The sequence below is a fragment of the Ochotona princeps genome, chromosome 7 (genome assembly GCF_030435755.1).
Source record: "Ochotona princeps isolate mOchPri1 chromosome 7, mOchPri1.hap1, whole genome shotgun sequence".
NCBI classification, from domain to species: Eukaryota; Metazoa; Chordata; class Mammalia; order Lagomorpha; family Ochotonidae; genus Ochotona; species Ochotona princeps.
The window spans coordinates 56,652,216-56,679,216 of record NC_080838.1 but is presented as its reverse complement, the minus strand read 5'-3'; the positions used below and the strand labels follow the sequence as shown (position 1 = coordinate 56,679,216).

The 27,001-nt window shown below is 41.8% G+C and overlaps 1 protein-coding gene across 1 annotated transcript in view; it reads right to left on the bottom strand.

Annotated features, from left to right (window-relative positions):
- FAM13A (family with sequence similarity 13 member A) overlaps nucleotides 1-27,001 on the bottom strand; it is a 334,054-nt gene that overhangs the window by 43,583 nt on the left and 263,470 nt on the right. The window contains exons 8-10 of the mRNA XM_058667049.1: nucleotides 17,224-17,265; nucleotides 13,474-13,653; nucleotides 7,757-7,943 (exon numbers count right to left, since the gene is read on the bottom strand). Of these exons, the coding sequence (XP_058523032.1) occupies nucleotides 7,757-7,943; nucleotides 13,474-13,653; nucleotides 17,224-17,265 (409 nt within the window). The remainder of the gene's footprint in view (nucleotides 1-7,756; nucleotides 7,944-13,473; nucleotides 13,654-17,223; nucleotides 17,266-27,001) is intronic.

The window sequence follows — 27,001 nt, the reverse complement described above, 5'->3', positions numbered from 1 at the left end:
CTCTATAGCAACGCAGCAGCCACAATGCATTTCCCAGTTTCTAATCAGACTTCTGTCCCAAAGGGAGAGTGATCTCTGTGGCTCCCAGGCCTGCCTAACAAAATCCCCCGCCAGATACTCCCCTATAGGCTCAACCCATCTTTCCATGAGCAGGAACAGAGACAGCCCGCAACAGTGAGTGCGCTCTGGATACCCCATGCTGAAGATGGCAGAGATACGGTCAGCCGGGGTCCCTAAATACTGCAAAGAGAGCATCTCTTCCTCCTCTCCCTGGCACTGGTCTGTTGCTGACTGCCACGAGAGAAATTACTTCCACTGTGTGAGATGTTGAAGTTTGGGTCTCTGTGATGCACCAGTTACCCTAAGTTACTTGGTGAAGATCCATATTAATTTTTTTTCCCTCCTGGTGGTGGTGCGCCCTGCTGACTTCATTCAATTTTTTAAAAACAGTTTTGGCAAGCACTGGCCATGCTGGGCCTTGGGGCTAGGATGACAGACAGACAGCTGTCTTTGCTGCTATGGTTTTTGTACTTTGGCTACTTCTCCATTTTTTCTTCTACAAAAAAAAGTTTAAATGTATATTTATCTATTTCTACGTTTTTTGAAAGACAGAGATTGAGAAATTTACTCACTGGTTCACTATAGAAATGCCTGCAATATTGCAGCTAGGACTGGGCCACACCTAAGTCAGGACTCATTCGGGTCTCCCATACGAATGGGAGGAACCCAAGCATGTGGGCCATCTTTAGCTGTTTTTTTCCCAGGCTGTTAGCAGGGACCTGGATTAGGAGTGCAGCTGTTGGGACTCAGACTTGTGCCCATATGGGATGCTGGCATTGTAGGCTGTGGTTTAACTCACTGTGCCATAAGGCCAGCCCTGAGAACATTCACTTTTATTAGAGGAAAGGATTATGGCTACAACGCAAGCACAGACCTTTGGTGTTACATGGAGGTGGAAGTGGGGAGCAACTTCAAGTTTCTTATCAGATGGGTGTTAGCGATTTATCATCAAACAATTCCACCTGTTGTCCAGGGGGACCCGCCTCCCATCACTCTAGAATACTCTTCCTGCCACAGACCAACCTCTCCTGCATCACCATTTCTTTCTTAGCTTATCTTAAACAGACATGGTATGACAGTGCTGGCTGTTTCATTTTTCTTCATCATATTATCAGTAACCAATGAATCTCCTCCTATGCTTCCCTGAACGCATCTAACCAGGCTTCTCACTTCTTTCCATCATAACAGCTCCTATCAAGGCAGCTGTGGGCTGTGTGAAATGCTCACCCAGTATTCTAATTTCTCTTTTCTGACTTTCTCTTAAATCTACCATAACGATGGCCCTCATGTTGCACTGGAAATCACTGGATGTGTCCTCTCAGGCTCCTGTTGGTAATCTCTCACCTGCTGCACCTAGGGGTTGCCTCAGGACTCTGTCCTTGCATCCCTGCTGGTTTTGCTCTTCAGTGTGCAGGTGTCAGTTCTTCTAGTCTGAAGGCTTTAACTATCACCTGTAAAGTTTACATCAGTCACCTCACCCTTAAACTCCACATTAGTTGATCTCACTACCTACTTCTTTAAGAAAAGCATCTTCAGTTTAAAATATCAAAATTCATCACCTCCAAACCCAGTTTAGTCATGGCAGCTGCAGCTTCCAGCTACTCCAGAAGTCTTGGCATCATCATGTATCCCACTCCTTCACATTTCGCATCTGATTCACTACAAAATCCTTTTGGTTTCACTTCAACTTACACCTAGAATCTGACCATTTCTTACTACCCCATCTCTCCTCATGGTCTAACTCAACAAGGTCTCTTGCCTGGGTTATGTTGGTTATTTCACTTAAATCCTTGTATATCATTTGTTACTTGTTCTTCTAACAGTTCCTCATATCTTTTGTTTTTTTTCTCAAGGTAAACGTCAAATCCTAAAAATGGCTTCGAATCCTTGGCCCATCAGGATCCCTGCTATGCCTGTGACGTCATCTCCTGCAATGCTCCTCTTTCAACTCTGTTACAACCTCAGCAGCCTCCTGCCTGGCCTCAGGAAGCCAAGCCTGCCACTCCCCCCTTCTAGAGGTTCTCTCCCCATACAGCCCAAAAGCTCACTCCTTCACCTCCCTAAGGCTCCAGTGCCAGAACTGGGCTCAGTACACTGCACCCCGAGACCCTGTGGACAGAATCAGTGCTTAACTTCCTATCCTGTTTCCCTGGCTTTATTCCTCTTCCTGGCAGGCCCCACCACCTGACTGCACACTGAACTTCTTCACTGCCAACTACAAGAATGGAAATTTTCAACAACAGAGTAAATATGACTATTTTGCTCATGATTGTGTGCTTAGTACCTAAAAGATGCACGTTGCATTGTTCCATGCTGTGTGATTCAAGGGATGAATAATTTTAAGAGGGTGGTGGCACTGTTAGGCTTTGTTACATTATATTTCATGGTATGTAGAAAATCACTTTGAGGTGGATTATGACAGGGGTCCCTGCTGAGCTGCATTCTACTGCAAACAATGGTGGGAACTGCTGTAGGAACAGGTGCAGTGCAGAGGTCTGTAGGAGAGGATGGAGCTGTTGACTCAGGCTACGGGACTGCCTCTGTATGCCAGACAAGTTGGAGTACTGGTCTCAGTCACTTAGTGGCAATACAAAAGGATAAGGGGACACACAACACACTTTAAAGTAGGACCAACTACATTTGGGATTAAGGAAAAGATTCACAAAACGACTGAGGAGATGGTGTGACTGAATCAGATGGAGCACTTCGGTGAAAAAGACAGCAAACGTATGAGTTTAAACTACTCAACCCCTGGGAAGAACTTCAGAGAGTGGCAATCAAATGTTGACCAGCAAGCTGCTTGTTAGGGAGGGAGGGGTAGATGGATGGGTGCGTGGGTTTGTGTGTATGTGTGTGTGACAACTGAAACCATGGCAATGCAGACGTTCTCAGAGTTCTGATGGGAAAGACACAGGAGATAAAAACAAGAATCACGTTTCCATCCCAAGCATGATTTATGAAGATTAGCCAGTGAAGGATACAGCAAAGAAGAAAATAGTCATTGTGGTGAGAGGACAAGGAGAGGTCACCATCCCAGAGGCCAGCAGGAAATGTTCTGAGAAAACCACAAGGACTTAAGGAGGCCAAGGACCAACCAAACGTGCCAGTGCAGGGGCGTAGAAGGCCAGCAGGGACATGCGGAAGGCACTGAAGCAGGGGCAGAATTGGGACTGTAAGGGTTGGTCAGCAAGGACAAACAGAAGGACTGAAGCCTAGTGCACACTGTTCTAAACATCTGTTGGCAAAGTCAATGGAAGAGACTCAACACCACTGCAGATGGGCCTCAGCACTCAGCTTTACCTGTTTTCAGCAATTAAGTTCCCAAAACCCATAATAAGACTTAATATTCCCTTTGTACAAAGGAAGTAACTGAGGCTAAGCAATATTCCCACTTAGTAGTGCTATCAAGTGATAAAGTGGGAATTGAAGTTCAGGTATTACTGAAGACCCAACCTCTTTCCTTGGACTTTGGCTAACATGTCAGAGGATGTATCTGACACTAAGCAGAACTTGTCAGTAAGAGTTACTCAATTTGGTTCTTTATTTGGCTGTATCTAATGTTGACTATGGACTCAGCATAATTAAATCGTTGGAAGCAGAGGAAGACATAACAAACCGCCCCTAATGCTACCACAATCTTAATTAAAACATGCAGTTGTCCCCAACATTCATCAAGGATTGGACCCAGGACCCCTTACAGAGATCAAAATCCACAGGTGCTCAGATTCCTTATGCAAGATAGCATAGTATTTATATAAAACCTACTTATATCCCCCGTGTATTCTACATCACTTCCAATCACTATTACTACACAATTCAATTTAAATTCTATGCAAATACCTGTTATCTGGTGGTGGTTAGAGAATAAATACAGGAAAGGAAAGTTCTGTACATTCTCAGTACAGATGAGAACCTTTCTTAATGTTTTCAATCTTGGGTGGTTGACATGCATATATATATATATGGTTAACACTAGATAGAAAGATAGAAAGATAGAAAGATAGAAAGATAGAAAGAAAGAAAGAAAGAAAGAAAGAAAGAAAGAAAGAAAGGTAGGTAGGTAGGTAGGTAGGTTTAAAACCTACTGTTTCTTACATTTGAGAGGTATGGAAATAGTGGACAGAGAACTCTCATCCACTGGCTCAGTCTCTAAACACCTGCTATGCCTAGGGATGGACTGGAACTGGGCCTAGAGCCAAAAGCCAAGAGCTTAGTCCAGATCTTGTACACGGGTGGCAGAGGCCTGAGTATCTAAGACATCACCACCTGTCTGCATTATCAGGAAGCTGGAATCAGGAACTGGAGCTGGGAACTAAACCCAGGCGCTTCAATGGGAGTCAGAGTGATCTCTACTGCTAGGTCAAGTGCCTGTCCCTGGAACTGACTTAATATTGAGAGGCAGGAGAGTGAAACCCTAGCTTCACATCTTTGGGTTGTCTTAGATTAACTTCTAGTAATCTAATAGTACCCACCTATGGGTTATTGAGATGATTACAATGGGTAGCACATGCCAGACATTCAAAATAAAACTTGTCAAATATTTTATCATAGTCTTCATAACTAACATTTTTTTCATGGTACAGCATTTTATTGAATTAACATAGAAAGGTCAACTCATCTGGTTTCCTAGTTTTGAAACCTTAAGTTACTCCTAACTCTCCAGCATTACAGTTTTGCAAATGCATACATAGGTCTTGTCCAAATCTAAACGTACGTCCCCAAGACAGAGTGGGAGAAGTGCTAAGAGGCATGGAAGGGTCACGGCTTTCAAGTCAGACTGTTAAACTGTGTTGAGAAAGTTTTTGGAGGGAGATTGGAAAGCAGCCAAAAGAGAAGCAGCAATGGAATGTATATGACTGCATGCATGCAGTTATGTCTGTATGCACGTGTGGGATAGCTGGGAACACGCAAGTAAAAGGCAGAATCTCCAAGGATTGCTTTTCACCTTGAGGTTAAGTTCTGGAATTGGAGAAAACCCCTCTGTATATGCATAGGTGACAGCACAAAATGGGCAGAGCTTTGGAGGCCTGTAGATCGGTGGAGGGGAGTTGTTCAAAAACAAGCTGGCTAGCTTGGCTCTACTTGAAAAGCACCGAGACAGTTTACTTCTTGGAAAGGTGGATGACACTGGTATACACTAGATGCTGGAATCATGGTAAAAACCAAAAATCAGAGATGAAACAGAGCAATCTAATGCTCTGACGGCCACCTCACTACCCCTGGTTACTTTTCAATTATTAAAAAAAAAAGCAAATTTAAAAAAATGCAGTGTTTTGGTAAGTGCACATGCTGTGGAATGCTCACGATCTGAACTGAGTCTCTTGCTCACCGTTATCCTCAAGAAGCAAAAGGACCAAGGTTACACTTTCCAGACCATTTCCTCTTCAAAGACATCAAATCTGAAAGATGTTACCTTAGGTCTGCATCTTTTTCCCCTCTTCAGCTGTGCTGTAGGTGAGCAGCATCGCTGTGAGGTCACTACCCCATGGCCTTCACTCACTCTCCTCCCATCCTTTCCTGGAGACGGGCTTTTGTTTCATCTACCAACACTGCTCTCAATATGATCAGCAGTGAGCCATGGTTTGTGGACGTCAATGATCAAACTTCCAGTCTTCTATTTATTATCTGCCCGTCTTCCCCTTTGAAACTTATCAGACTTCCAAGATCTCAAACTTCCTCTTTCATTTTTCTGGCTGTTTGTCTGCTCTCATCTCCCTATCCTCTAATACTGTCGAGCTACAGGGTCCACACTCTATCCTCACTTGCTACCTCTGTTGTCAACTGCCATGTAGGTCATCTGCGGGGCCAACGATACCCACAATTGTATGGTTATCCCGGACATCCTCCCTGAATTGTGGACCCACAAACCCAACTGCTTCTCTGATATTTCCCTTTTGCTATCTAACAAGCAGCTCAATCTTTAACAAGTCCAAATTGGAACCTAGGATAACATTTCCAAAGCTTCTTTTTCACCTCAGTATATTGGCAAGAGCAGTCTTCCAGCTTCTGACGCTAAATATCCCTGACACTTCTATAATTTCATAACCCACTTCTAATGAGAGATTTTTTTTTTTACCAATTCTATTGTCAAAATACATTCAGAATCCATTTGCTTCTTAGCTCCCACCTCCTGTCTCATGCAACACACAATTCCAGGAGTCACTCATGCCTCGAGTGAAGGGAACAGCACCCCCCTCAAGCCCAGGTGTGCTGGCTCTGGCATCACTTTATTTCAAACCAACATCATCATTCCCAACCTTGATTATCACAATGGTTCTCCAACTGGTCTTCCAGCTTTTGGCCTTGCCCACTTACTGTCCATTCTCAACATGGTAGTCACGTTGGTCAAGTAGCTCCAGTTGTTCTTGTCCTGAGACCTTTCCACTCTTCCATAAGATTCTCACTAACCCATGGTATTTAGAGTCCTTAGAAATAAGCCATAGCCAAGTCCAGTTTTGTTTCAGATAAATGACTGTGCTTACAATTCTGTCTGTATGGTTTTCTTCACTAGTTCCTCTAGGTCTTCACATAATGTCAAAATTTCAGGGAGGCCTGCAATTAAAACTGCACCTCCTGCCCATGTGCAACTCGGCTCCATCCCCTGCGTTAAAATTCCTCTTAGTAATCACCAACGTGTAATATATACCCTATTTTACCTATGAAACTTCATTATAGTCTGTTTCAATAGAAGACAGGCTCCACAAACGTATACTCCAGGGCTAAAACATTGGCTGGCGCACAGAAGGCATGTAATGATGTATATTTCTTGCAAATTTTTCTTTGTCTCTCTCCTTCCTTCCATCTCTTTCTCTCTCCCTCCCATCCCCTCCCCCACTCTCCTCTCCTCTCCTTTCCTTTTTTTTCCTTTCTTTTCTCTCTCTGTTTTTCCCTCCCTCCCTTTCTTTCTCTCTTTCCTTTCTTTTTCTTTTTTTTTGCTACAGAATCAAATATTTGGTCAGAATCTAAAGACCGTGAATGAGACAGAGATGGGTTTGAAAGAATTGGATAAACTAAAATTAGAAGGCTAAAACAAGTGGGAAGCTAACTAGCAAGCTGCTTCTTCAAGAGGTCATCTAAAGGCCGACATCGTTCTGTTCCTGGGCTCTTTGCTTTGTAGTTATATTCAAAGCCTTGGATTTCAAGATTCACGGAATATGACAGAAAAGATCATCTTGCAGATGGGGAAGCTGTTCTAAGTTGTGTTGGCAGGGTTTGAAATTATTCATTGTGACAAAGACAGGGTTCACTGAGCTCACTTATGCTACCACAGAACGCAATCCTGCAAGGTGGTGACTGGCCTGGAGGCAGATCTTTGCACATAAAAAAAAAGGCGAGCCTGGAATTAGGACCGCCCTTCCAAGCCTTTGTCAATAAAGATCTTGTCCACAGTTTGGTCAAGCACACTCTAAGAAATCCAGGTACTTTTCTACTTTTGTTGTTAGCACCCAGCAAACCTGAGATGCTATCCCTGATGGAGAAAAAAATGTATGAATGGGCTAACGTGACGTCGAAGAGGAGTTTCAACGGAAACACACATTCTTTTCAAGCAATTGTTCCAAATCTTAGACAGGCAGTTTACTTGCATTCAATTTCCTTGGCAGATCACAGGCCAAATTAAAAAAAAAAAAAAAGCTAATAAAGTGAGTCTCATTCCTCAGTGGCTACAAGTAAATATTTTACAGCAATGTTCACTTACCACGGGACCATCTTGATTTTCATTGAGCTGGGAAAGTTTAGTACTGGATTTCTGTCGTTTGGGTTTGCTTCTTTCTCCAGTGTAACCCGAAGTGCTTTCGTGTAGTTTTTCTACTTCCTGAGTGTTCAAAATACAGTCATCGAGGTTGTTGAATCCAGAAGGAATATTTTCTTTGTTGATGAGCCCCCTTGAATTGAAGGAAAAATAGTGTTTAATTTTATTTCCAAAAGGTGAAAGGGACATTTAATGATACTGCCACCTGGGTCACATCATTTATATGGAAAGTCCAAAGAATGTTCAGCGATTCCAGTTTGCCTCTTTGATCCAACCTGAGTGCAGTGCCACCCCTGAGGCTGCTTGGTGCCAAACAAATCACATTACAAAGGAAACAATTCCTAGAGGCATAGTGGCAAGGGCTGTGTTCCCACTCACGAACACCTTTTCTATTTTACCCAAAGTAATTTATATTCAAGCAGGGAGAACAGTGCAAATTTACAGTGAAAATCTGCATTACTCACAGATGTGGTATGTGTGTGTGTGTGTAGCAATATTACAAATTAATGCAATATAAGGAGAAATATTTGAAGAGAGAATACAGTGTCTTCTCTAGAGGAGAATATTGATTTCCCCCGATGCTAAAGACAGTGTAACTAGAGCACAAATGCATTACTCTTTGAATCATACTGAATCAGACAGTTTTGGTAGAAACTATACGGAAGTAATAAAACCATGGAATACAAAGCATTCTAATTAAATTTGGATTTGTCACTTACCAGGACAAGGGTATTCTGAGAATTAAGTGTATTACATAGAAATCATTTATGACTTAATTTTAGAAGTATATATAAAAATCATAGTTACATATTTTAATTGTTAATGCTCTCAATGGTTTTAAAGATTTTATACATTTTTATTACAAGTTTTTGAAAAATAAATTACTTAGCAAACTGTTTTTTAAACTATATCATATAACAAATCAAACCTTTAACATAACATCAAACCCTGGTTAAAAAAAAAAAAAACTACTGAAGGACATTTTACTCTCCCACGTGGCAGCACTGGGTTAATATATCTCAAAGCTATGTCTTGAATTAACTGGGCTCAAAGAATAAAAATAGATATCTTTTTTTTTTTTACTATGAACTCAACCCTTTCCAAAAATGAAGGCCAACATTAAATATTTATCCTGTAATTTATATTCATGTCTGCAGGCAGGCTATAATGGAAATACAAATTAGGACTTAAATACTATCATAATATTTCCAAAGTTATACTAATCTTTGGTAATTTTTAATGCAATATTCAATTTCATCTTATTATCTGCAACTTTTCAGTGTGGAGAAAGACATACATTTGGTAAAAATCATATAAAAGAAGTATGCACATGTTTAAGCATTATCCCAGGTATAAAATACCAGAAGGCAGGTGGAGGCTGCTGGGCCGGGGACCAACACCTGAGCGCATGCTGCCAGTACACGCTCCTCAAGCCTGCTCCCCCATGCGCTGCGGCCTGCTGGGAGCAGCTACCAGAGTTTGTTCTTGAACTCAAAATAATTGGTTTCACTCCTTAAATTCTGTCTTCCTATTATTCCTCACGTTTTTCCTCCATTTTTGGCTTCCTCAATGTGACTGTATTTAGAATAGAACTTTGAAGGGGGTAATTAAGGTTACATTGGGTCATAACGCTCAGCACCTAACGCAACATGAGCGCTATCTCATAAGGAGAGAGAGAGAGAGACCAGAAAGACAGGTGCATAGCGCAGAAGCCATACAAGGGCATTGTGAGAAGACAGTCATGTGCAAGCCAAGCAGAGACGGAATCCTTCCGCAAACACCATGCTGGCACCTCCTCTTGGATTCCCAGTCTCTAGAACAGCTGTAAGTAAAAACTTGTACACATATAATATATAAAAGACACAGATATGGCATATTTGGGAGGCAGAGAAGTTTTCCACCTCTGAGTTACTCCTCGAATGTGCATGAAAGTGAAGGCTAGTCCAAGGCTGCTGCTTGCAGCAGGGCACTCAGTCCAGGTTTTCCTGCTGGGTGGCAGGAACTCTGAGCCATCCTCATCCCCGCCTCCCAGAATCTGCAGGAGCAGGACCTTGGAGTCAGAAGCAAGGCTCAGCTATGGAAACCAGACACAGTGATGTGAGCTGAGCGGTGTCTTACGACCAAACACTTGTCTCAGGCCTCTCATTTGAACTGCCTTGAGATTCCTCTGCAGAAATCTGGGGTTCTGATAATACTGAACCAGTATTAATCATCCTCCTAACATATGTTTTTGTCCTTGGCGGTGGTGGTTTAACCTAATGTATCTTAGTTGTCACAAAGGAACATTGAGATCAATTTTCTAATTTATTATCTTCTAAAAGACAAAGTATTTTCACTTGGAGGCTGCTTTCCTTTTAAAAATATTTGTGTTTTTTTCAAACATATTCAGAAGTGAAGATCACAACAAATGTGCATACATCACTCAGCAACACTGTACAACTTGTCCATACACCAGCAGGTAGTTATTTTAAAAAGTGAACTGAAGTAAACCTTTAATATAAGAAGCATATTCTTGGAACTTTCACATTTTTGTTGTAGCAAACAATAATGAGTAGTTGTATTTCCTCCAAAATTTGGACAAATAACACATGATCTGTACCAAGATTAACTGAAGTATTTATAGTCTTAGTCTATATTTAGTATTGGTTATTTTAAAATTCTGTCCTGATGATTTCAGTTAAATTTACTGACTCTATGATCTCATCTTGAAATGGCCATCATGGACTTCAGGGCGGGGGGAGGAGAGAAAGAGAGAGAGAGAGAAAGAGAGAAAGAGAGAAAGAGAGAAAGAGAGAGAGAGAGAGAGGAAGTGAAGAGACTGAAAAAAGAGAGATGTTCCATCCACTGTATCACTCCCCAAACAGTATCAATGGTTGGGGATTTGCTAGGTCAAGTACTTGGGCCATCTTCTTTTATCTTCCCAGGTGCACTAGCAGGAGTTGGACAGGAGTGTCCAGGTATTGGCTTAACTTAATACATCACAATGCTAGCTAAATTTGTTGCAACTCTAAGTTGTTAGAGGCAAAATAATAACCCAAATCAACTTCTGTAATGCTTCATGTATTCCAGAAAATCAACACCCTTGTATGTAAGTCTAGTCATTTTTTTCAGCAAAGCCCAAGGAAACTCTTAGGTAAATGAATCAACTCTGCAGAAGCAGGTACTGTGAACAACTCATTTTCTACAGTCCCTAACAAATGTTCTTCTTTTTTTTTAAGATTGATTATTTTTATTGCAAAATCAGATACACAGAGAGGAGGAGAGACAGAGAGGAAGATCTTCCATCTGATGATTCACTCCCCAAGCATCTGCAATGGCCAGTGCTGTGCCGATCTGAAGCCAGGAGCCAGGAACTTCCTCCAGGTCTCCCACATGGGTACAGGATCCCAAGGTTTTGGGCAGTCCTTGACTGCTTTCCCAGCTACAATCAGGGAGCTAAATGGGAAGCAGGGCTGCCGGGATTAGAACCAGAGCCCATATGGGATTCCGGCACATTCAAGATGAGGACTTTAGCTGCTAGGCCATGGTGTCGGCCCCTAACAAACATTCTTGGTCTATTTACAAGTTACGATCCTTAGAGGATCTCCTGGGGAGCTATTAGAGCGGGCTTTGATAGTGGTATTTCAAAATCACTGATAGAAAGAACATTGAAGAGACATCTGAGCCCAGAGGGAAGATGCTGGTAGAATCAGCCAAGCTGGGAAAGTATCAAAACACAAGGAGGTCGCAGGGATAGAACAGAGCTGGAAGGTGAGTGAAGAGAAGAGTACCGACACCAAGGTGAGGAGACAGGGGTCAGGGAAAGGACAACTGAGCAGTGATCCAGCCAAACCAGATATAAGTAATAGACCTGGAGCCTGGAGAGATCAAGCCCTTGCTCTTGCAAACACTTGAATCAGCATGGGCTTGGTGTGGAAGACATGGCTGTGACCTAGCTTTTCAGGTCAGGATTGGGAGACAGGGCAGGGAGTGTCTCAGGACTAGGAGGAAAACAAGGAGCAGCTGATGGATTTCTGAAGGCCTAGACTATCTCAAGGAAAATGAGCAAGGTGAGACAATGAAGTTACTCCACTAAATAGAAAAGTATCCTAACAGCATATGTACATAAAATACCCCAAGATTTGCTTCCTCCCCTAGTTGTCATTTCATCAGGATGAGAGATCAGAATGAGCAGTAAAGGGAACAGCAGAAAAGAATAACGAAGAAAAAGACTAGAGTGGCATGTGTATAGTAGTATTTAGATGATTCTTCAGTCTCTACCAGCCTCCATCTCTTTTTGTTCTGGTTTTGCTGTCAAAACAATCAAGATAATTTATGCTAGACGTATCCCTGCTCTTGAAAAACTCTATTTTAAAAATTTCAAGAGGGTTAGCTTATGCATTTTTGGGACTTCATTTCATCATGCTGTATTCTCACTCTCAGGCTCATGACCACACCCACCTTCCCTGGCTATCTATCCCTCTGTTCAAACAAAGCAATGGAGAGTGAATGTGGTGACACACAGAGGATAGGTTAAATATGCAGAGTGCTGCCAAATGCCATGCATTCAAAATGAGGCAGCAGATAAAATGGGCATACACAAATGAATTCTCTAACCTCTTAATGCTTTCTATAAACCCCAGAGTAATTAATTTTAAAAATAAATATCTTCAGTATCATAGCATGCCTATGTTATAAATGGAACATTACAACTATTCCTCCAAAGCACTCCTTTTTTAAAGCACTGCGCATGTCTCTTGTGAAATCAGTGGGTTCCATCATTGCTACTGTTTATTTCTATAATTATACTTGTTAGGATAGCCTTTAGACATTAGACATTTCCATGATATGGAACATTGAATCATACTATGTATTCTGTGCTTTCCTTTCAGCAGAAAAAAAATCCTATATTTCTTTCCCCATAAAGCTTTTGAAGTGAAGTATGAGGACAAGTGAAAAAGAATGAGGGAACAAGGGTCTATTTTAGACTTTGACATTTAATAAGTTCATAGCAATAACTATACAGGGACTGCATGCCTCAGTGAATCAAAATTAAGTTGAGACTTTCAGAGACAATAATACAAATACTGTCTTTTTTCTGTAAGTTCATTTTCTCTGGCAATTTAAATCATAGTTACTAAATAACTTGAATGCTCACTGTTCATTTGTATTTTACCGAACCCTTTAAGGAAGGACAGAGCTCTTTGTAACACTCTCCTTGCATGTAAGTGCCTTCAAATTCATCATTACTACAAAAAGGAACCTATGTTTTTCCTCTTTTGATTATATTTATCTCAATCTTTCCTATATTAATATATAACCAAGCTTTACAGTACTATAGTGACATGCCAAAATTTAATTAGGTCAATAGAATGGGAAACTTTGCTGACTCCTATTAAGTCCAACATTCAAGTTCACGTGGTCTGCCAAGGAAAAGGAAACCCCTTCACAGACACCCTTCTCCTCCCTCAAACCCGACAAACCTGACACAGTCCTGCACTGGGGGTGGGTTGCTACATCAGGATGAAAGTGGACTGTTTATCCACAGTGAGTTTCCTAATGTTAGCTAAGTTTCAAACAACCAGAATAAATTCCCAAAGTTTTAACCCACGTCCTGAAAAACAGAGATGTTGATATGAGGATGACACAATAACTAACGTGCAGATTTTTAAAAGAACACTCACTTCTCTCGGCCGTGTCGAGCTTCATCCTGTTCCTTAGACTGGCGTCTCCGCTGTCTGGCGGATGTGTTGGAAGATGAAGATGAGGTCCCTGATTCTGAGTCCTCTGAACTCTGACCTCCAGAACTATTAACATCGAAAAGATGCTGTTCCACAGCTGATCGAATGGTTCTCTCCAAGAGTCTGGTTAAAAAAAAAAAAGAGTAATTAAAATTTTTTTTTAAAGCAATTGATTTTTTAAAAAAATACCTCCCATTTGAACCACATGGGTCATACGCTGGCATTCATTTCTACAGGAAGATACTGGACACTCTTTAGTACCAACCTGCCGTCACATCGATAACCCTGCTACGAGTTCAACACCACCATGGAAATGACGGCTCACTATTTCATTTTACTTTTTTCCTTCTTTTTTCCCTCTCAATCAGAGGGGGACTACAACTAAGGGGAGGTATAATGGAAGTGCAGCGGGAATAAATATGTTCATAGGCAGAAAGAGAGAAGTATATCCCTGTACTTGCACTACAAGGATGGACTCACAGTGAAAGGACAGATAAGTCCCTACATTGTTGGGAGACACCTCAATGGCAGTATGATGGACTTCTGAGGGCACCGGGAAGACACCTTGTGAAACACTGAGGAGGAGAAGGATGAGGGGAGGGGAAGAGGTGGGGAAACCCCAAAGCCTATTAAACTGTGTCATAAAATAAAGAATTAGAAATACATGCCCATAATTTTCAAATTCTTTCAAATTTTTTTTAGACACTCATGCCTAAAGACATGAGTTTGAGTATAAAAATATTTCCACTATTGGTTAAAAAGAAAAACAAACAACAGATTCCACTGGTTTGATTACTGCACTTCTCACCCCTGTGAGTCCAAGATTAGTAAAATGCTCAGAGCATGACTAACAACAATTATGAGGCATTCAGGAAATAAAGGTCACTTAATACAGGGCAGAATGAGGAGAGATTTTTTTTCCTCATAGAATTATAATATGACTATTCACACAAAGGCGGATTTCCTCTCGGTCTCATATGGATCCTGCACAGGAAGGCAGCAGTCTGATTTGCAAGGCAAACTGGAACAAATAATTGTATGATACCTATGATCTATTTAAAATTCCTTTAAGATAAAATTATACAGGCAATCATCCATTTGGGGAAAAAAAATAACTCACGAGAACAATTACAACTCAAAAACAACATTGCGCAATCTTTCTTAACTTTTATTCAATTAAATTGTGGCATACACAATAGAAGCAGTGATCATACAAACACTCCCCAAAGTACAGTACCGAAGTTGGAAGGATATACTTACTCTGTTCAGTCTGAAGAAATGCAAGAAAGCACAAAGAGCTCGAAAGAATGCTTCATGAGATAAAATGGTGGCATTCATAAATATTAAAGATTTATTCATTTTTACAGGAAAGTCAGGTTTACAGCAGAAGGAGAGACAGAGAAAGAATCTCTCCATCTGGGTTTCCCATGTAGCAGCAGGGTCCCAAGGCTGTGGGCCGTCCTCCACTGCTTTCGCAGGCCACAAGCAGGGAGCTGGATGGGAAGTGGAGCAGCTGGGACACAAACTGGTGCCCAAGTGGGATCCTGGCACATGCAAGGTGAGAAATTTAGCCACTAAGTTACTGTGCCGGGCCTTGGTGGCATTTTTTAAAACTGCAAAATCTTTCAATGTGTCTAAACCCTTCTTTATTACCACCCTATTTACTTCTGAATATGCCAGTTGACTAAATTCTCAACTTGTACTCTTGTTAAACTATGATTTTTTCACTTGTAAAAGAATTACACACTTTTTAAAAAAACTTATTTTATTTTTATTGGAAAATCAGATCTACAGAGAGAAGGAGAGGCAGAAAGATCTTCCAACTGTTGGCTCATTCCCCAGGCAGCTGCAACAGACAGAGCTGAACTGATACAAAGCCAGGAGTCGGGCACTTTCTTGGGTCTCCCACGTGGGTGCAGAGTCCTAATGACTTGGGCCATCCTCTATTGCTTTCCCAGGGAAGTGGATCAGCCAGGACACGAACCGGTACCCACATGGGATTCCAGTGCATACAAGGCAAGAATTTAGCCACTAGGCTATTGTGGCGGGCCCTACAGATATTTTTTTTAAGTGTACAGATTGGGAAGTAGCATTCTCCTCAAAAAAATGGGTTTTAAGAACTTACAGTAGTTTGTGTTTTCCACATGCAGTTTTAGAACAGATTCATAATTATTTTATTAAAATTCTGTCAAATACATTTAACATCAGTGAGCAGGTATAGTCCAATTGAGTGGGGCATCAAAAGTTGCATTTTACCATCCTGTGCTCTAAATGATTCAGGATTACCTAACAGTGCTACGAAGGGATGTGAGCTAACGGCTACATGTATTGTAGACTAACCTGCAGTCTCCTAAAATACAAGCTGATTAGAAGGACAGGCTTTTAGGAGACACAATAAAGCAAGAATATGTTAGTCTTGGCATAGCTCTGGGAGCTCCTTAGAAACTGGCAAAGATAAAGGTAAAGTTCTGTGCCCAACAGCTTCCTCATCCAACAAGGAAGAAAGATTCAAAATCCATTGTTGAGATCCCAAACTCATTCCAATTCTTGCTTCTTACACTTCTCTCTTTCTATTCATTCCCACCCTCCTCTCCATCTCCTATACCCAAGTCCTGCCAAGTGACATACTCCAAAAAGACCTGAGCATGTCTCAACATGAAAGGAAGAAGCAGGTGTGAAGGCAAAGTCTTTGAGCAAGGAGCTATTCATGTAGTCACCTGACAATGTTTATTTAGTAGCTAGAGCATGCCAGGTATCCTCTTAGGTGGAGGTAAGACAGCAATGACCCTAACTGACCAAGGGCCATGTTTATGGAGCTTACACATTGCAGGACAAAACAGATACTAAGCAAACACAATAAGGAAACGCTGGATATTGCAAAATTCCCTAAAACAGCAAGTAATGGGCTGAAGAGGGAATGTGGGCTATTAGGGGTAAATTCCCAGACAAAACGCCATGTCAACAGAGTTGAGTGAGAAGAAAGTGCTGGCCAGGTAAGCAACAGCCAACACAAAGGGACTGAGGCAGGGGGAAGCGTGGCCCGTTCTTGGAACAGAAGATGATGCAGCTGAGTGCAATGAGAATGAAGTTCAGGAAAAGCGGGAAGTGGCAGACAGTGAATTTGACTAGTTAAAGTTCACATGCAAGTGGAAGGCTAATGGTTACAAAGACATGAAATGGCCATAATAACAATTTGGCCATCACCAATTTGCACCCCTCTTATACTTTTTAACTCCCACAGGTAGAGCCCAGTGCTTTATTTGACAGGAAACATCCAGTGCATTGTTTGGCACACTGCAGCTACTCAGCAAATGCAGGTTTAGAGAACTGGACAAAGAAGTAAAGGCACAGTTAATACTTCAACACCTTAATTATAGTCTCCGCTGCAAGGAATCTTTCAAAGCAGAGACCACTTTGCAAACATTGGCTCTGACATTACTTTTAATCAAGTAAACAATAAGCTCATAGTTTTGGATAAGGAAGTTCTCTCAGGTCACACATTCACAGAGAAAGCTCTCAAAGGACTATGTCTGATTCAGTCCCATCCTCTGGACACAGATAGTTTAAAAACCACTGGCTGCTGTGTATGCTGCTCTTCCAAAAATGTTATAATCATTCTTTTCATGTTTAATAATCAGAAGAGGGCATTTAACAAAGCAGTAAAAATGTGACAACCCAACCCAAATAACTTACTCTCCAGTTGATGAAACGTTGCTGACTTGGGATACGTGAGCACTGTGGAAAAGAAACAAAGAGAAGAAAGTCAAGTTAGACCAAGGATCAGCCATGGTGAGTCAAACACGGGCCTGAAACCCCAAGTTGGGAGAATTAGCCAGGTTGTTAGCGATCCCGACGTGGGCTTAACCATCCCCACATATGGGCTTACAGAGGTGGCCTTGGTTCCGTATTGCTGAACAGTGGTTCCCCCCCTTTTAGAGCTATCCATGGTAGACAGCTGAACAACTCATCTTAGAAAATCATCTCTTGGATCTTGCCCTACTGCCTAAGTCCTGGTAAAGGATCTTCCCATTTTGCTGCTGACTGCCCTCTTGCTACATGCTCTACCAATTTCCCTCTCTTCCCAGCCCAAACTCACTCTACCCCGCTGCCCCCAAGCCTTCTGTTTTAAGCTACCGTTCTGTTTCAAGTTGCTCAAGATGGAAACTAGTTCAAGTTCTGTAAGTTCTTATCTCAACACCCAATTTGCAAACCAATTGGCTGAGTGTTTATAAACTTGCTGTTTTCCTATTTTCTCAAAGCTGAGTCTTCTGAAAACATGAGAAAGGGGCCAACGTGAAACAAATGATACAATCACAAAATGTTGACTGTTCCATACCATTCAGAACACTCTCCCTTCTATATAACAATTTTAAGGAGGGTTGGGATCAGCAGCTGTATTACAGCAGCTGTATTAATTGTATCTGTATCACTCATACCTCACATTCTGCCCCCTATTGCCAGGTGGGATTTTGACTCCAGATTTAAACGTGTCTATGTTTAAACAAAGAGGTTAAATATTGAAATTTTGAAAAGGAAAAAAAAAAACCAGCCATGTCAAACTAGTATTTTGCCCAACAGTTTTCTCCATTTTCCCTTCTTCTTTGGAGAAGGTACCACTACTGATCTCCATCTTTCAGTCACTCCAAACATCCTAATTACAGGATATAAATTCCAGCCCAGGAATGTGTTATTTTGGAAGCACCTGCCAGGTTTTTGTCTATGGAAAGTTCAGATCCCATTTCTTTCAGCGCAATCTGCAAGTGCTTCCAAGGACACTATGATACTTCTCATTGTTTCTCATCATATCCCCTTCTTCTGGTGCTCCACTCTTACCACAATCCTGTTACCACAGAGCTGATCACACACACTTAATTCTCTGACCCCAGATCATCTTATTTAGTGAAAGCTGTATCTCTTTTTCATGGCCACACACAGTGACCAAGACAATCAGATCCCAGAAAAAACACATAAAAACATGCTACTGTAGAGAATGAAAAGATTAAATAAAGTAAAATAGCCTGACACTGAGTGCTAACCGTGACTCAGGGCACTGTGCTAAGTACCTGTTTACACAAATTCCTTCCTTTACTGTCCAGTTGAAGATATTAGCATAAATCATGTGGACCCAAGAAACATAGGAGCTGGGATTTGAACCCAGAGAGTTTTAATCTAAAAGTCTAAACTCTTCATCATAACTCTAGCCCATCACTCAGAGAAAAAGTTACTGGAGTAATGTGGAAGCCTGGATTGGGGTTTCTTACTTAGTCTTTGATCACATCCATCTGCTTGGCTTCACAGCGCCTGTTACTGAGAGCAGTCTGGGCTTCATAACCCACACCCAGCCCTCTGCTGCTCTCTGTCCTGAACTGGAACAGGTCGTGCCGAATTGTGGTGGTCTGTGGCTCACCCTCAGGGAACACAACACTGTATGATTAGCTCCCTGGCTCCACGTCTCAACAGTTACACAACCTTGGCTCTGGGAGCAAGGACTGCTGTTAATGGTGACTCAAGTGGGGGGCCAGGGCAATCCTATAAAAGGATGAAGAATGTGGGCCTGTCAGATGCAAAACAGCATTCAAAGACACACCATCAGCCTGTTGGTCCATGCTCCAGGCTACAAGGATGCAGAATTCCTCTCTTCCTGTCTACGCACTTCACCTGCCCTCCCTCTGGCCAATGGCAAAAGATGCTAATATTTTTATGTCTCATTTTGGGAAGCAGGAAAGGCAAAGAATGAAAGTGAGGAAAAGGCAGGGAAATGGGCACAAATAGGGCCACACTTTGAGATGTCCATGTCTCCGAACAATGGCTTCTCAACTACAGTGTGCACAGGCGTAAGGTTCCTGTAACACACACTCTGTGTCTTAGCAGGTCTTAGAACAAAGGTAGGGTCAGGTGGGGTTCAGAATTTCTAGGAAACTCCCTGGTTATTCTGATGCTGCTGGTGTGAGAAAGATATTTAGGATAGTACAAGCTCTAAATCCTTGCTACTAAAATTCTTCAAAACTTTATGATTACTTAAATAATACAATGGCCATTTTAAACATTTCAATCTAAGCAATGAAGCCATGATATAGAAAAAAATACATGTTATCTTCAGTGAATAACAGTCAATACATCAATATCTCCCTTAAACCATAAAGAATCAAGACCCTAACTGTTTTATTAGGCCAATCTTTCTGGGGAAGAAAAATAAACAAATCAGTAATAGCATGAAGTAATTAAACAATTATATTTTTGTTGGTCTATTAAATTTAGATCAGATTTATGATAAGTCTGTATCTTTGTTTTTAAATAGTCTTTTGGAATTTCCAATACATGTAACTTGTTTGTAATTGTCCATTCTTTCAATATAATTTCTAGAACAAATGTGCAATGAGCAGAAAATATGTTCTGCTGGGAATCAGAAGAGTCCTGATCTGGGCTCTACAAGGAATAAGCTGGAACCAGAGGCAAGCTGCTGGTTAACTTGGCTGCTTTGGGTGAGTTTCTTCATCCAGAAAATGGAAGGTTTGGCTGTTCATGTCTGTGGATTTCTTTTAGTTTTAAAAGTTTATGAAACAATCTCAAATTCCAGTTTATTGCACTAACATTGAAAACATCACAAAGGGTTATAATTGTATAATCAGATTTACTGCATAGTATCAAATTTACACTTCATTAGACACCAATAACAGTTCTGGTCAGGAATCCTCCTCCATATTTCTGTGGTATGTGCTTAACAACTCACTGAGAATAAGATTTCTAAAACCATTTAATGACAGTAATACGGATTGCTTCTGCAGCTGCAGTTGCCTGAACAAACGCTAAGACACAGATTAGAAGTCACTATAAGAGCTGTAACACAGTGAAGAAGGTAAGCAATAACAGGTCTCCTTCCATCTGATGGTGCTTGCCTCTCACACAATGCAGACTCCTAACAAGAACACTTCAGGGCCCTCAGCAGACTTGCTAAAGAACTTCCCACTTTCTCATTGTGCGCATGGATGTGGAAATGTCTGTTTCCTCAGGTTGGTAAAGCAAGCAGTAGAATGGAAATGAGCTCACGTGCAAAGCCTGGCATTGCAGTCAACATCATTAGCCAAACTTACTGTTGGTGATATCTGGAATTGGCTATTCTATTGGTATGGTCATTTAAAATTCTAAGCCTATGTGGAAATACACTTGATGATATACTTAAACACCTTCAGTCTTTATCTCCCTTTACTTTTGAAAAATATCTCCTTTTCTTAAACCCAGATTTGGGCTGGTTTCTATTCCAGCTGCTTCACTTCTGATACATTTCCTCACAAATGGCCTGGGAAAAGCTGCAGAGGACGGCCCAAGTGCCTGGGCTCCTGCCAAATAGATGGATAAGGCTTCTGGCTTCAGTCTGATCCAGAGCCAGCCACTGTGGTCTTTTGGTGGAGTTAAAGATATTTAAACTTTGATAAATGTTGCAACATTCTCTTGTGGTGGCATTTAGCCGTTTTGGGTACAAAAAAACCCTCATATTTTGGTCTTAAATTATATGCTCTGTGTGATATCAAAAAATAAATTGAAATCAGACTATATGGCGGTGACTCAGAAGAAGGAAAATATTTATCTTTCAACTCAAAAATGGTTTTTTCTTTAATGGCTGATCAAATTGAGATTCAGAGAGGTCTGGTGTCTTACTCAAATTACACAGCCTTGATTCCATCTACAGAGCTGGGCAGAGAGCTGATTCCTATTTGTAGCCTTTGTACATATTCCTGAGGAATACAAGTTTTTTTCCTACTTGCTATGTGTTGATGTTTTTATATAATTGAGTGTTAAGCCTATGATTGTGAAGTGAAAACATGCCATTTTAAAAATTGGAAAAAAAAAAGGAGTATGAGGAGGACGATGGTGGGTGGGCAATTTGGGCAGAAAGGAGGCAGGGTAGAAAGAATCAGTATGCTCCTATATGTGCATCGTGAAATACATGAAATTTGCTCACTTTGATGATTACTGAAAGAGTTCAGCTAAATAAATCCCATATAAAATGTTCTCCAATCTTCTAAAAAACTCTACGCCTTACACAAACCTCAGTTCTAATGATTAGCATTGTATCTGTTTTTCAAGTGTTCAATTGGAAGTTGGGCAGCCTGAGCTTTAACTATGCTACCTGGGCCCTCCCCACTCACGTGGGCATCATATCCAATGGGTCAAGCACACTCCTGTTCAGCATTTCCAAGTAGCCTTTACTTGAGTTTCTTACTTCCTCGTTGAGCTTGTCCTTTCCTCTGGCCTCTCAGGAGAGTTTTTATAGGTAAACTAGAATAATTTTTGTTACTAATATTATTGAGTTTTAAAAATCTCACCCTCGAAGGACTTTCAGAGATGAGTAATATTTTCTTGTGAAGTAACAGCAGCATGCTTCAGCCCTATTTGTAGGATCCAAGGTTTAGTGCACGTGTATATGTACTCACTTCTTTTAATTCTTATTAACTGTATTGAATTTCTCAGTGCTATGCATTCTACAAACTTTGTTACATAGAGTTGTCTGTGTAGGTCCTATACTATAAATGTCTTAAGTGTGTTTCTTTGTTGATATAATTTACATTTATATGATTTAATACCATTTGACATATACTAATTGCATCTTCAATATAGATTCGACTTCATGTCTATTCGGTCCTTGAAATACAGTTAGTCTGATACAGCCATCTATTTTTTCATAATTATCAAGTGTGTATGTATTTTACTAGTAACCTAGCTATGCTGTTTTTGAACACAGTATCATTCACTAGCCATTTTTAAAGTATTGTTAGCTTTACCAAATGCTTCTAATCCACTGACATTTACTGTCACAGGAGATACGTTTGTGTTTTTGCTTTAGGCTTTGCCTTTTTCGGGGTGTTCCCTTTTCCTTCAGTTTCTGTCAATCTTCTCACCTTAGACTTGGAAAACAGAAATCCTAGGTACAATTCCACACGTGTTTGCTTCCCATACTTCTCTAATTATTAAAATCAAAACAAAAACTCTTGGTATCTGTTTCTATTGTCTGAGCTTCCATGCAACAGAAGAAACACAGAATCTCACTGCTTTCTTTGCCTCTTTACTAATGTTTATTGCCACATCACTGATGAATTAAAAAGATGTTTCTAGGGCTTCTCAGGTCTCTCTCCCATCAGGCACTTTCTTTATTTTCAACAATTTTTACCCTGTGCTTTTTCCCACATCATTCCAACAACTGTGACAAAGCATCTCACACACACGTCCTTCTGTGTTTCCAGTCTTTCTATTCTAAGCTTACTCTCCCCTTACGGCTTCCTACTAATGTTCCAAAGAGGTTGGTTGTGTCCTTGTGCATTTTAAAAAGAAGATCAACAATGTCAGTTCTGAAGTTTTCCTCTGAATCACAGCGAAAACCAAACCAGTTCTCTGGAATCTGTTTTTATGTTCAGTCCTCGTTTGTCTTGGTTTGTCATTTTTTTTTCACTGATCCCAAATAATCTCTCTGTGCCCAGTGACTGTTAAGGGAAAGCATCAATCCAGAAGGAGCCATTGTAACAACCTGGGTGGGCAGTGTGTTCTTTGTTTATGCCTTTGTCCCCTTGGCAAGGGGCAGCCACCACCTTTAGGATTTAGACTTGAAGAGCCACTATGCATGTCCTTGATCAATCTGGATCTTAGGTGAACTGCTTCATGATCCAATTTATAACCAAGCTATAGCTGATTTCTGCACAGTGTATAACTGAAAGTTCAAACTAAATCCAATACTCTTCCTGCTGCTTCCCCTTTCTCAAACGTTTGTGTGAGTCATGTGAGCACCCCAGGGAAAGCGCCTGTGTCCAGTTGCTTTGTACGCTGAATATTCTAGTCTCTGAATGGAGAGTGAGATGAAGCTGCTGATGAGGGCAGAGAGGCTCAGTTCTGGATGATTCAGAAAGTCAACGTGCTCAGCTGGAGGAATGTCCTTGGCTTTTCTGGACAGTGTAGTAGAGAATGGAAGTAATATAAACTTCACTTTCCCCTTTCCTTCTCTAAAGCCATGTGCACTGTTTGGGTGGGAGCTCGATCATAAAGTCTGGAGGATGAACCATGTCTCAGCCCATCCCCACTGGTGATGTGACTGCTCAAACAGGCTTTTTCTTTCCTGTTACAAGATACTTCTGGTTTTTGACTTTACATCTTTCTTGGAACTGAAAACGGAAGCTGGCAGTCATTTTTCTCAGCCAAAACTGATTGGCTACCTGTTTCAAGGAGACGTCCTTCAAAAGGGAGCCCATCAAGAAGCAGGCAACCTGAGAAACAAAGTACCAAGAGCTAGGAGCTCAAGACAAAACGGAAAGGTGTACCCTTCCAAACAGCCCACTGATAAGGAAGAATTCTTAGCTCGAAATTATTATTTAGAATAAATAAGCAGAGAGCCTCCAATTAAGTAGAAAAATTGCAAATTACAAATGCTAGCATAACTTTTTTTTAGCGATCTATTTATTTTGATTGCAAAGTCAGATACATAGAGAAGAAGACAGAGACAAAGACCTTCTGTGTGATTATTTACTCTCCAAGCAGCTGCAATGGCTGGAGCTGAGCCAATCCGAAGCCAGGAGGCTGGAGCCTGGAGCCTCCTCCAGGTCTCCCAAATGGATTTAGGGTCCCAAAGCTTTGGGCTGTCCTCAACTGTTTTCCCAGACCACAAACAGGGAACTGGATGGAAGGCAGGGCCGCCGGGATTAGAACCAGCATCCATATAAGATCCCGGCACGTGCAAGATGAGTGAGGACTTCAGCTGCTAGGCTATTGTGCCGGACCCTGCACAAGTTGTTTTAAAAGATGTTCCCAAAAGCCACCTAAAGATGCTTTGTAAAGCAGTTTTATACATATCATGAAGGGTATGGTATACTACAATTTCCAGATGTTATATAATATTTCATTTGAATTTATCTAAGGCTGTTTTTATTTTCTATCAACATAAACTCTACAGAGACTTTCACAAAATTAAGGGTCCTGGGTTCTAGTGTCCAAAATTTACAAAATACTGAAGAAAGAGTTCGTATCCCAAGCAATGAGCTTAGAAATATCTCTGGTGCTCCTTCAGGAAAATGAGGTGGGGCTGCTGCAATGGCTCAACTGGTTAATCCTCTACCTCCAACCCCATGGTATCTCATATGGCTACCAGTTTGTATCCCAGCTGCTCCTCTTCCCTTCCAGCTGCTTGCTTGCGCTCTGGGAAAGCAGCATAGGATGGTCCAATCCCTTGGGACCTTACATTCACATGGGAGACCAGAAAGAATCTGGCTTTGGATCAGCTCAGCTCTGGCCAGCATGGTCATGTGGGCAGTGAATCAGTAGATGGAAGATCTTTCTCTGCCTCTTCTTCTTTTTGTAAATCTGCCTTTCCTAATAAAAATAAAAAAATCTTTTAAAAACATGTGGAAATGGACAAAATACTGAAAATGACCCTAAGCAATTCCAGGCCTGCTCAGGGAGTAATTTAGTTGCACCATTTTAAAGCTTGGGCTGGAATTTAAAAAGGCATTAATTCTAGGCTTTCGATGGAGTACCAAATGATAACAGGACAACACACAGGTTCAGGGCCTGTGCTGCAAGACAGATGTTAGGAATACAAAGGAATAAACTTCATAAAGCTGGGTGAGGTGGTTTTCAAGTATATCGCCCTTAAACAGACATTCAGCATTTAGTTAAAGCACAGGAAAACATACAAGCTGTATATGCACAATCCCAGGAATTTATGAAGGTACAGGAATTCCAGGATAGAGGTCTGCTGGGATGGGATGAGCACCGGACCTTCGGAGCATTAGGTAGTACAGGTGATGTGGGGGCAGGAAGAGAAGAGGAGCAAGAGAGTGGAGATCCCTGGTCCTGGTGAGAAGACGTGAACATCCAGACAACCAGAAGCAGAGGCGGCAACAGATGCTAGCTAGGCCTGACCGGATGCCCAGCAAGAGGAGGGGGGTGCCTACCAGGTTGAGCATGGTAGGGAGAAAGCATTAGACCTGCTGACCACAAGGGGCTTTGTGGCTCTATCTCAGCAGCTGAGCAAGGGGCTCCTTTTGCTTTTGGATCTCAGCGTAGGATATGAAGAAAATCCGGGCTGCAGGCACCTTTGCCAAGAGTGTTCTCTACCTTGCTTATTTTGCTGTTTCCTTGCTGAGGACTTGGCAGGTCCTCAGCACCTTTCATTTCTCTCCTTTCAGCAGGATGGGTTACACCTGCTGAGCCTCTGGGGGAACAATGACACCTACTGTCTGAGTTACTGTAACTGCAGTGAACTTGCCCAGTGGGATGATGGCAGGTGGAGATTTGTAGCTACCATTTCCTTCCTTTGCAAGAAAAAGAACAAACAGCTCTGTGATGGGCTCAGCCAGGTGGGGGGGGGGGGGGTACGTTTTGAAACCAGAGAAGACAGAGCTGTGATCACCAGGGTTAGAGTAAAACCGTTTGAGTGCGTGGTCTATTTATAACAGCCCTAAGATAGAAGGGCCTAAAGGCAACTGTGTACTGTAGCCCAACAAGGGGTTCAGTCACAGGGGTTCAGAAAGACGATCAAATGACAGAACTGGAGCAGCAACGGAAGGCAGTGATTGCCATGGCCTTGCTGGTCCCTGCTCCTGTTCCTGCCCTCCCACCTGTGGGCCCAGCAGGATTCCAGCACCTTCACACACTCTCCCTGTCCAGCTTTTTATTCCAGCCACTGGCTTTGTCTTGTCATAAACAGTCCACTGGTGGACTCCAGCGGCCTCCATGCCACTGGCTCGGGCCCACTGTGATCTGCAGTCCACGGGGGCTTGGATGGATCATCTGCTTCCTTAGAGACTGAAGGAATGCATTGCTCCCAGCTTCCATCTCTCCTGTCTGCCCACCTAAACACTGTCTAATCCCAGACTCAGAGTTCTGCTGTTGCAGTGCCTTTCAGAATTGGCCACCTAACTGAATGCCCCGCCACTGAGCAGCCTGCCCGTCCCTATCTCTTCTGTCCAGCTGCTTGGGGTGGGATTGTTTCTGAATGGCATCTACCTATGCAGCTGTGTCTTCTCTTACATTCTCAGTGAAATTCTTAAAAAGCATACTTATTTGAAATGCACATACACACACATTTTTTAATCTGCCAGTCCATTTCCCAAATGCTTTCAATAGTCAGGCCTGTTGTTTTAGGGCTGCTGGGTCAGGGGCAGGGAAAGTCCAGCTAATGGACCATATAAGGCTCAAAAAAACCATTTGTTCTGGCTCCATCAAGGCAATCATAGGTAGGACTGGAAGCTCAATAAATAAATAAAAAGCTCCTTCCTAAGTTGACGATTTTGTGTGGCCCCCAGGTGACAGCCCTTGGCAGAAAAAAAGTCACCCACCCGTGAAGGAACTCGGTATGGCTCTCTGTCATGGGTGGTATGAACTCCCTGCCCTCACTTTCTGCCTCTCAGGGTGTGCACTGGTAGGAAGCAGCAAGCAGAGCTGGGACTCACTTAGCACTCTGACATGGGATGCAGGCATTTCACAGAGG